At 36.9% G+C, this 12,328-nt stretch overlaps 1 protein-coding gene across 1 annotated transcript in view; it reads left to right on the top strand.

Moving 5' to 3' along the window:
• The window catches only part of prss12 (serine protease 12), a 50,416-nt gene that overhangs the window by 25,388 nt on the left and 12,700 nt on the right, over positions 1 to 12,328 (top strand). Inside the window, exons 9-11 of the mRNA XM_057844257.1 lie at positions 2,025 to 2,230; positions 2,766 to 2,844; positions 5,666 to 5,788. Coding sequence (XP_057700240.1) covers positions 2,025 to 2,230; positions 2,766 to 2,844; positions 5,666 to 5,788 — 408 coding nt within the window. The remainder of the gene's footprint in view (positions 1 to 2,024; positions 2,231 to 2,765; positions 2,845 to 5,665; positions 5,789 to 12,328) is intronic.

Below are 12,328 nucleotides of genomic sequence, written 5' to 3'. Positions count from 1 at the left end.
TTCACTGTATAGAACTCAAGTCCCTTAAATCTACTCCCTCACCTATTACCTCCGGTGTGCCTCAGGGCTCTGTCCTTGGGCCCCTACTCTTCATCATCTACAGTACCTCCTTCCCAATCGCAATATTTTCTGTAAATTCAACATCAACTTTCACTGGGTGTCATCCTGGACAGTACACTCTCTTTTCATTCACACATCAATAACTTTACCCGGATTGCCCACTTCCACCGACGCACCATCAACCGCCTCTGCCCCTCCATTGCCCCACATTCTGCTGCCATCCTGGTTCATAGTCTTGTCACTTCCCGCCTGGATTACTGCAACTCCCTCCTATTGGGCCTCCCTCAAAAGACCGTCAATAAACTCCAATAGGTCCATAATTCAGCTGCTCGCATCATAACCCGTACCACATTCATCCACCACATCACTCCAGTTCTCCACCGGCTCCATTGGCTCCCGGTTCGCTTTCGCATCCAGTTCAAAGTTCTCTTCCTCACATTCAAGGCCATCCACAACCTGTACGACCTCCTCCATACTACAGCTCCCTCCCGTGCCCTCAGGTCCTCCACCTCCATACTCCTGTCTGTCCCCCCCGCTCGCCTCAGCACCATGGGGAGCAGAGCATTCAGCCGCTCTGCTCCTCGGCTTTGGAATTCACTGCCACCCGACCTCAGGAACACCGACTCACTCCCTCTTTTCCAATCCAAACTCAAAGCTCACCTGTTCAGACTCGCCTATCCATAATAATTCCTGATTTCCTTGTGTTCTAGTTCTCTGCAAATGATTTTTATCTATAAGTATTTTTATTGTTTTAAATGTTCTATACTTAATTGTTTTGCTGTTTTGAGTCTTTAATTTGTTTGTTTTTTAAATGATTGTAGGGTAACCTTGAGTGCGAGAAAGGCACCTTCAAAAAAAGTATTCTATTATTATTACGGCTGTCAAACGATTAAAATTTTGAATCGAGTTAATTACAGCTTAAAAACTAATTAATCGTAATTAATCGCAATTCAAACCGTATATAAAATATGCCATAATTTTCTGTAAATTATTGTTGGAATGGAAAGATAAGACACAAGACAGATATATACATTCAACATACAGTACATAAGTACTGTATTTGTTTATTATAACAATACATCAACAAGATGTCATTAATATTGTTAACATTCTCTTAAAGCGATCCATGGATAGAAAGACTTGTAGTTCTTAAAAGATAAATGTTAGTACAAGTTGTAGAAATTTTATATTAAAACCTTTCTTAATGTTTTCGTTTTATTGAAATTTGTAAAATTTTCAATCAAAAAATAAACTAGTAGCTCGACATTGTTGATGTCAATAATTACACCATGCTCACTCATGGTACGAACTCATAAAATCAGTTGGACCCAAGCGCCAGCAGAGGGAGCCAAACACCAAAAAACAAGTAACAATCGGCCATTACACTGTAGTGTCATTTTAGTCTGTTTGAGCGGGGCATGTGCGTTAATTACGTCAAATATTTTAATGTGATTAATTAAATAAATAAATTAACGCCCGTTAACGCGATAATTTTGACAGCCCTAATTATTATTATTATTTATTATTACATATTGGTGCCTCAGCAAATTGTTTAGCCTTGACAATGCCTGCATTCTGATACATTTGTATTTGATTGAGTTTTTTAATCGTATTTGATGACATATGATTTCTATGTTTGAGCTAAGATGCTAATTTACCCTTGATTGTCTTCTGTTTTGATTTACCGTAATTGAATCTAATTATTGTTTAGTTGATGTTGCCAACAGTTACAATTGCCTAAGTTTCATTACACCCGATGTGATGTGTGAATGTCAATTATTGTAGCTCTCTGTTTGTGTCAAATTTCAAATCAGCCTTTCTTCAGAATAGGGCCAAATTGAAAAGATATAAATACCAAATATTCCAATCCCATTCAAACATTTTGAGGGCTCAACTGACGTGAGATTGCTAATGAATAATAGTAACAGTGAAAACACCTTCAACCTGAAATCTGTGCCCTTCAGGGGGCAGGCGAAGGCCCGTGTGATGGCGTATTTTGGCGAGGGGACCGGACCCATTCACGTAGACAACGTGAAGTGCAGCGGTGACGAACGTTCCATCTCTGACTGCATTAAGCAGGCAACCGGCACGCACAACTGTCGCCATAGCGAGGACGCCGGCGTAATATGTGACTACGGTGAACCTCAGCTCGGCCACAAAGATGTTAAAGGCAAGTCAGTTAACGAGTTGTGTTTGTCGTCTTCATGTTTGAATTTGAGCGCTCTGCGATTTACTGTTTTCAACGCCATGTGAACTGAGCCTACATTGTTCTGCTTGGTGATTTGTACTGAAAAACTAATGAGCCAAGATAAATCATGGAGATATTTTTAGCACGGCCCTTCTCAGTGTGTGTAAATATGTCCAGATGGTGAAATGGACCTTCTCTATGTTATTGTTTCACCCTGTCCATCACACATTGAGACAGACTCACATTTCTGTTTGTTTCCTACACACATTACACTCACTAGTAAGTCAACACCCCTTTGGGATGTTTGCCCTCTAAAAAAGGGCCAACATTTTCACTTTTGCCAAGCCCTGGCCAATTTTTCTCATATAAAAAGGAGGAACTTCAGACTTTGAAAAGAAATATGTTAAATGTTTATTAAAACTAACATCCGAGCCTGACTTTATGGCTTTACAATCACTACCGTCCCAGACTTTCTCACACACACTTATCATAAGCATCTCTTTTTTGTCTCTGTCAGCTCCTGTCAATCAGATTTGCGGGCTCAGGCTCATTCACACTCGGCAGCGTCGAATCATCGGAGGGGAGAACTCACTGAGGTGAGGCTGCGGTGTGATGGAAGAGATTTTAAAGAGTCCCACACAGAAAGGATAGGGTATAGGAAAGGTAAAGAATGATGAAAATGGGAATGACACACAGACCGAATACTGTATTTTTCGAACTATAAGTCGCACCTGCCGAATAATGCGCAGACATACATTCTGAAGAAAAAAAAAAAAAACATACAGTGATCCTTCGTTTTTCGTGGCTAATGGGGATCAGAACCTTGATAAATGAAAAACCGCAAAGTAGTGCTCCAGCACATTTTTTTTTTCAAATGTATTTATTCAAATTTAGTATTGGAAAGATACATCTAAGACACGTTTTCTTCACTTTCTTTTCCCAAAGTTATTATATTTTTTTAAGTATATATATATTTTAATAAATGGATTTTAAGCACTTCAAATGTAATAATTATTATAAGTTTTAAACAAGTTACTGTACCATCAAATTATTTTTAAACAAGAACAAAGTAGAAAAATACTTGTCTTTATAAAATGCTTCATTGAGTGAGTCCACTCAAATCCACTCAAGCTGCTCACTTACAATGAGTTGCCACAGCAACTGTTTAACAAGCTAAACAATCATTGAAGTATGTGCCGTTTTGAAGTTTCGGCTTCCAAACATCTCTGGTAAGATCAAACATTAACGTCTGTCAATCATCGTTAACTTTAATAAGCAACTCCAGTCCACTGTCAAACCAAGAAAATCAGCAGGAGGGAGAGGAAGACTACGTGATTGGATCGGATCAGCTCATCTGTGTTCATCTACTTATTTTTTATTTGAAAAAAAAAAATCAGCGATGAACTGAGGGGGTGAAGTTGGAAGTGCGAATTAGCGAGTGATCACTGTATATAAATCGCACTGAAGTGTAAGTCGCATTTTTTGGTGAAATATATTTGATAAAATCGTACACCAAGAACAGACATGTCATCTTGCAAGGCAATTTAAAACAAAAATAGAGAACAACAGGCTAATCAAGTGTACGGTATGGTAATGTTACATGACGCACAAACTGCGAAGTAGCGAGTGATCACTGTATATAAATCGCACTGAAGTATAAGTCGCATTTTTTGGGGAAATTTATTTGATAAAATCGTACACAAGAACAGACATGTCATCTTGCAAGGCAATTTAAAATAAAAATAGAGAACAATAGGCTAATCAACTGTACGGTATGCTAACGTTACATGACGCACAAACCACGAACTGAGAACATGCCAGGTATGTTAACGCATAACTGTCAACCTGAGGCCGTTGGCAATCTTACAAATAGTGATGTATGCCCTTACAAATTGGTGACTAATCTTACAACGTTTTATATAGCGTGCAATATGAAACAAAAATAAAGTTCCCTTCTGTCTACTTTCGACATGTGAAAATTCTAAAACTGTTTCATCATTCAAAGATAGAGTCAAGTCACGATTTTGCCGATTTAGGAGTATTTTAGCTAAAAAGTTACTTAGGTTCGCTAGGAAGGTTCACTACAACAGAGCCTTTCTGAGAAATCTACTGCTTTAAGATGGTGGTTGTTTACTAACGCCGCCGAGACTGTCATTTCGCATCTAGTTCTATATGCATATGATATCTAGTGTAGCATCAAGTGGACGTAGATTGAAGGCTGTCGGCTACAGTCAGGAAATATTGGGAGCCACATAGCCTAGCATTGCGTTTGCTACAGCGTCACAACACTCTTCCCTCCTTCCCACTCCCGCTCTACTTTCTCCGTGTCTCTGAATTTTCTCGCATCATTCAACCAACGTAGTAACGCATAGTAAGGCACATTGTCTCGTTGCCGAAACGGTGACAAAATCCGAACGGAGAAAAAAAAACGTAAGGCACGACAAACGTACAGATTTTGAACGTACGGCGTACACATTTAAAAATCAGTGCTCACTTGTACAAATTACGCCGAAACCGTACAACTTGACAGGTATGTTAACGTAACAGCTATTAAGAGTTGTTCAGATAACTGTAGCATAAATAACATGCTCAGAAGATTACCAAACCATCAGTGTCACTCCAAAACACCAAAATACCACGTGAGATGATATAATAATGTGTTACTAATTTCACACTATGAAAAAAACTGCGATTTATAGTTTCATAAAATAGGTGTAACACACAAATAAGAGAGGAGATACAAGGGGTGTATGTACAGTACATGTTTAAGTCACCAGTAGTTAACATCAGCTCATATCTCAATGCCAAATTTAAAGCAGATGAGAGGAGCAGCTTTGATTGGCGGCTGCGTTCAAACCCACAACACCACAAAAGGCTGTCTCTCCAATGTGCTGGCTTTGTGCGTCTCTGTAATACCAACTCATCTCATTGCACATTTGCACAGGACTTTACCCCACATCTGTGTTACAAACACTCAAATAGAACCTGGTGTGTTTAGAAAGAAAGCGCGATAAACAGTAAAAATACGTATTTACATGCGTCATCTCTGATAAAAGGAGCGGAAACTAGTAATTATAGTCCCATGAGGCTTCAGGGTTGATTACTGGAAAAGCCCTTTGGGAGTGCCGTTTCAATCCGTTTCCTCTTTCTCAACTGGTTTAACATGTGCAACTACCCCTCTGAATACCTGAGATATTACTTGGAGCTTAGTTGTGTATTATGTATCCATCAATTAGTCTTGAAATACTAGTTGGGACTGAACATCAAACATCTCTGGCAGTTGCTTTGAACAATGCATTCCATCTTGTGAAGAAGCAATCAATCAATCATCGATTTCACATGATTGACAGAATTCTGTAATTTGTGTTAGCATTTGTGATGACTTTGTGTAAGTTGGTGCATTCATACATGTTTTAGGAGTGGCTGGCCGTGGCAGGCTGCAATACGTTTACGCGGGTCTCGTGGAGATGGGAGGCTGGTGTGTGGAGCGACTTTAATTGACACCTGCTGGGTCCTCACATCGGCGCACTGTTTTAAGAAGTAAGAGCGTATTCCACACTTTTGTTCTTTTTAAATACATTAGCAATCAATGTTGTTAATCTTACTTTAAAAACAGTAATTAGTTACAGAAACAAATGACTTATCCCAAAACATAATTGTAGTAGTAACTCAGTTATATTATTGTAAGCGTAATTAGTGACTCAGCAAAGTAACTGGCATTACTTTTCATGTTTTACACGTTATTACATTGTACCTTCTATAACATCTTTCTAGGGCTGTCAAAATTATCGTGTTAATGGGCGGTAATTAGTTTTTTAAATTAATCACGTTAAAATATTCGATGCAATTAACGCACATGCCCCGCTCAGATTAAAATGACAGCACAGTGAAATGTGTACTTGTTGTGTTTTTCGGAGTTTTGTCGCCCTCTGCTGGCGCTTGGGTGCTACTGATTTTATTGGCTTCAGCACCCATGACCATTGTGTAAGTAATTATTGGCATCAACAATGGTGGGCTACTAGTTTATTTTTTGATTGCAAATTTTACAAATTTTATTAAAACGAAAACATTAAGGGGGTTTTAATATAAAATTTCTATAACTTGTACTAACATTTATCTTTTAAGAACTACAAGTCTTTCTATCCATGGATCACTTTAACAGAATGTTAATGGTAATGCCATCTTGTCGATTTATTGTTATAATAAACAAATACAGTACTTATGTACCGTATGTTGAATGTATATATCCATCTTGTGTCTCATCTTTCCATTCCAACAATAATTTACAGAAAAATATGGCATATTTTATAGATGGTTTGAATTGCGATTGATTGCGATTAATTTCGATTAATTAATTTTTAAGCTGTAATTAACTTGATTAAAAATTTTAATCGTTTGACACCCCTACATCTTTCACATCAAAGATATTTATAGTAACTGATTGAATTGAACTGATTATTTAATTAGAAAAAAGTAGGTCACACTTTTTACATTTAAAAAAAAAATTCAACCATAAAAGAACGTAACAGTATGCAAACTTTAAAATGCTGTGACGAAAAAGCCTTTTTGTTTTTCCTATTTTACTGAACCCGTACCGGTCCGTGAACCTCGTACAAAGGTACCGTGACTTGTGTGTATCGTCACACTCCTCACTGTATATACAGTATATATAGATATATTTTTTAATATGCAGGTGAGGCTCTGAATCTCCGGCCTCTCCTGTCTTTGCTAGTTGTTTTGATTAAAACTAGGGCTGTCAAACGATTAAAATTTTCAATCGAGTTAATCCCAGCTTAAAAATTAATCTCAATTAATCGCAATTCAAACCATCTCTAAAATATGCCATATTTTTCTGTAAATTATTGTTGGAATGGAAAGATAATACTGATATATACATTCAACATACTGTACATAAGTACTGTATTTGTTTATTACAACAATAAATCAACAAGATTTATTGTTTATTGTATTTTTACCATTATTAACATTTTGTTAAAGCAATCCATGGACAGAAAGACTTGGAGTTCTTAAAAGATAAATGTTTGTACATGTTATAGACATTTTATATTAAAACCCCTCTTAATGTTTTCGTTTAAATAAAATTTGTAAAATTTTCACACAAAATATAAACTAGTAGCTCACCATTGTTGATGTCAATAATTGCACAATGCTCATAGTGCTGGAACCCATAAAATCAGTCGCACCCAAGCGCCAGCAGAGGGTGACAAAACACCAAAAAACACAAGTAACAAGTGGACATGACACTGTGCTGTCATTTTAATCTGTTTGGGCGGGGCATGTGCGTTAAGCGCGTCAAATATTTTAACGTGATTAATTAAAAAGATTAGTTACCGCCCGTTAACGGGATAATTTTGACAGCCCTAATTCAAACACATTACACAAGGTTCATGGATAAGTCATTCAAAAAATGTTTAGGGCAAGTGACTATTTTTGGTAAAAAAAAAAAAAATAGACTTCATAATACATTGACGGGACTCAGGGCGCGGGGCCGATTAATAGGGGGCCTATCGCCGTCAAAGCTGACCGAGTGGAAAAACAGACAAAGAGCTTTTTACATAAAAAATTCTTGTGAAAAAATGCTTAAATCCCTGAATTCTTTATAGATATGGACGTAAAACAGTCTCATTTCTTGGTTAAAAGCCAAAAAAACGGGCAGTTATCATTTATTTCAAGTAAATATGCCGAATGTGCTGCTAGTCTTTAAGCCACTGTGGCGCCACCTCATCACCACAAAGAACTTTTTACGTTGAAAATTCTTGTGAATAAATGCTTAAATCCTTGATTTCTTTATAGACATGGACGTAAAACAGTCTCGATTCTTCGCTAAAAAAGCATGAAGATGTGGCGCAGTGTCTGGGAAAAGTGTCCCGTCAATATCATTATGAAGTCTATGGACAATGCCTATTTGGTGATGATAATCAGCAGGAAAACAATACATTATTTTCAATTAATTGTACCCACATGGACGCCATGAACTATATTTTTAAAAAATTGCCCGGGAGTTTAAGATGGTGATCGCCATGCTAAATGTTAATGCTAACGGAAACGCGAATGCCATGCTAACGCTCCGAGCCACCTAGCCAATAATCATCATATTTGCAATGGCACTACCCCCTTTCTCCCTCTTCTCTGCCCCCTCCCAGGAAGCTGTGACAAAATCAGACAACTTGCGCGTCATTTAATTAAATTGTAGTATTGCTTTCCTTCACATCCTCTGTAACGGTAATGGCATTGCACAGATGAAAAGTTTTTAATTAAATTACTCACTACTGAAAAAAAATAACGCTGTTAGAAATGCTACTATACTCTAATGCCGTTATTAACAACACTGTTACCAATTGAGAGACAGTGAGTGATGTTTATCATTCTTCAAGTACTATATACAGTGTATTACCATAGCAGTCATCCAGATGTGAATATACTGTAAGTCTCGTCTCTTAATTTTCTTGTTCTTGGTTTGCTGGAACAACAACAGTAAATTCAGATGTAAGTTTTTTTGTTTGTGGGATTTGTCGCATTACTGTCAGAAGATGAAATGGAATTTTCTAAAATGTATGTTCCAGAGTTCTTTAGCTTTCCTGGTTTATAGCCTACCTTAGGGATTTATGTTTTTCAGCATAAAAACTAAGTAAGAGAAGTTTGGCTAGAACATAAATTTTCCTCAACATGTGTATTGACAAAGGACACTTAATAATAAAATTTCCGTTTTTGGTTTGACTTCCAGACACCTCATCCAATAGAGTACAACTAACCACAGGACTTTTTTATGTTCAAATGTGAATCAAGATAGACGTGGACTTGGATGTCAAAACTGTGGTCTGGTACTCACTGGAAAAGAGACCTATAGTTAATCCATAAACTTAATCTGTCTCTCTAATGCACTCTACAGAGAAGCCAGCTGGAAGGAAGAAACACATAAAGTCTGTGTTCAATTTTATACTTAAACCTGACCTCCTTACAGACCCCACACCAGTAAATTAAAATTTTTTCCACATTAAAGGCAGGAAGACTTAATTCAGGATATCCTTCCCATTACAATTTAATGTACCATTCTTCTTTTTCTGTTTACCATTGGAGATGAAAAATGAGAAGTTGAAAAATTACACAACAATCATTTTAACTAGTCATTCTAGCAATTTGCAAATTGTATCAATTTTAACCAAATTAACATACTCAGATGTCTCTAACTTCACTTTTTTCATTCACTACTGTCTTCAAAAACATGTAAAAAATGTTCTAAAGTATATACGTAGGTGATAATTATGTTCCATTAATTGACATCAAAGAACGAGGTGGTGTTTCTCACATCTTCAGACATTTTGAGCATTCAAGGGAGACACTCTATTTGTTGTGGAGCTATTTTGGCTATTTTAAATTGGTTGTTTTTGTCTAAAAAAATGAATAAATAAATAAAAGATGAACTGGTGACAGAAGCACACTCCTTTGGAGAAATGTCATCAGACACATGCCGTGTTCAAACTAAAAACAAGTCAGAAATGATTACCGAATCTGTTTTGTTGTTTTTGTGAACATCATTTTAAAGTCAAGAACTATAAGTGGCAATATCCAGAAAATTTGAAAGTCTTTCTAAGGTTAAAATTCTCTATTTTTTCCTACATTTAACTCCTCCACGCATGCCTTTCTGGACCTCACTTTATGCCCTGGGGAACAGAAAAGAAAACTTCCTTCTGATTGCCTGTACAAAGTTGGAAAACGTTGTCCACAATGTCGATGATTCCAGATACCATAATGTACTGTAATTTTGGGACTATAAGGCGCACCCGACTATAAGCCGCAACACACCAAATTTAACACGAAAACGGCATTTGTTCATAGATAAGCCGCAGCGGACTATAAGCCGCAGCTGCCCTCACTGTATTATGGGATATCATTATCTACACCAAAATATCTTAACCGGTAACACTTTATTTGACAGTGGCATCATAAGACTGTCATAAGACCAAATGAACCACCATGAATCTTTGAACCAATTGGCTGCAAAGCTTCATTGCTTCAAAAAGCTTAATTTGGCCACCACTGCTCTCTTGGGGGAGACATTCAACTGCTGCCACCTGCTGTCAACACTGTTGTCATCCAGCATGCCTCCTAGCATGCACTGCAGCGCTACAGATGTAAATAACAATCAAAATTCATGTTCTGTGCTAATTATGTCTTCAGTTACTGATCCAGTTGTTTCATTAATTGGTAGTCATGGTATGTGGTAACACTTTATTTGACAGTGGTGCCATAAGACTGTTGTAAGACCATCATACTTATGACATGACACTGTCATGAGCATTAATGAACGCTTATGGCAGATGTCATTTTGTGCCATCCTGCAAATTAATCTCAATTTTGAATGGATGTAAACGAGCCGAGCTGGTGTTAGTGACATTATTGCCAGATGACACTTAATGACATCTGTCATAAGCATTGTCATGTCATAATTATGATGGTTTTAAGGCAGTCTTATGACGCCGCTGTCAAAATGTTACCTATTAACTAGGGGTGTCAAACGATTAAAATTTTTTATCGAGTTAATTATAGCTTAAAAATTAATTAATCATAATCAAGCGCAATTAATCGCAATTCAAACCTTTGATAAAATATGCCATATTTTTCTGTAAATTATTGTTGGAATGGAAAGATAAGACACAAGATGGATATATACATTCAACATACGGTACATAAGTACTGTATTTGTTTTTTATAACAATTAATCAACAAGATGGCATTACAATTATTAACATTCTGTTAGAAAGACTTGTAGTTCTTAAAAGATAAATGTTAGTACAAGTTATAGAAATTTTATATTAAAACCCCTCTTAATGTTTTCCTTTTAATAAAATTTGTCAAATTTTCAATCAAAAAATAAACTAATAGCCCACCATTGTTGATGCCAATAATTACTTACACAATGCTCATGGGTGCTGAAGCCTATAAAATCAGTCGCACCCAAGCGCCAGCAGAGGGCGACAAAACTCCGAAAAAAACAACAAGAACACATTTCACTGTGCTGTCATTTTAATCTGAGCTGGGCATGTGCGTTAATTGCGTCAAATATTTTAACGAGATTAATTTTAAAAATTAATTACCGCCCGTTAACGCGATAATTTTGACAGCCCTACTATTAACCCAAATAAATCAACAAATAAGCCGCACTGGACTATAAACCACAGGATTCAAAATGAGGGGGAAAAAGTAGTGGTTTATAGTCCGAAAATTATGGTAGATTACATATACTGTGAATTTATAATGCCGTAATCAGATTATTTTTCTGAAATCTAGTCAAATAATTTTCTCCATCTTGTTTTTAGTGTTAGACACTAGTTAACTTATTAATGCGTCAGATTATTCCACTTACCGGAATTTTCGCACTATAAGGCACACATGACACCGCCACCAACCAAATTTGACATGAAAACTACATTTGTTCATAGATTAGCCGCACCAGACTATAAACCACAGCTGTCCTCACTGTATTAAGGGATATTTACACCAAAAGATATTAACCGGTAACACTTTATTTGACAGCGGCATCTCACGACTGTCATAAGACCAAATGAACCACCACAAAGCTTTGAACCTATTGCCTGCGAAGCTTAATTGCTTCAAGAAGCTTCATTTGACCTTCACTTCTCTCTTGGGGCAGACAGTCAACCTCTGCTGCCACCTGCTGTTTACACTGTTGTTGTCCAACATGCCTCCTAGCATGCATTGCAGCGCTGCAGATGTAAATAACAATCAAAATTCATGTTCTGTGCTAATTATTTCTTTAGTTACTGTTCCAGTTGTTTCATTAATTGCTAGTTATGGTATTTGGCACCCCTGTATTTAGACTGTCATTAGACAATCATAATTATGACATGAGACTGTCATGAGCATTAATGAATGCTTATAACAGATGTCATTTAGTGTTATTCGGCAAATTATCTCACTTTTGAATAGATTTAAAAGATCCGAGCTGGACACAAATGGAGTTAGTGACATAATTTGCCGGATGACACTAAATGACATCTGTCATAAGTATCAGTAATGCCAATGATAGTGTAATGTCAT

Source organism: Corythoichthys intestinalis, chromosome 8 (assembly GCF_030265065.1).
Source record: "Corythoichthys intestinalis isolate RoL2023-P3 chromosome 8, ASM3026506v1, whole genome shotgun sequence".
Taxonomy (NCBI): Eukaryota; Metazoa; Chordata; class Actinopteri; order Syngnathiformes; family Syngnathidae; genus Corythoichthys; species Corythoichthys intestinalis.
This window is presented reverse-complemented; position numbering and strand designations above follow the sequence as displayed.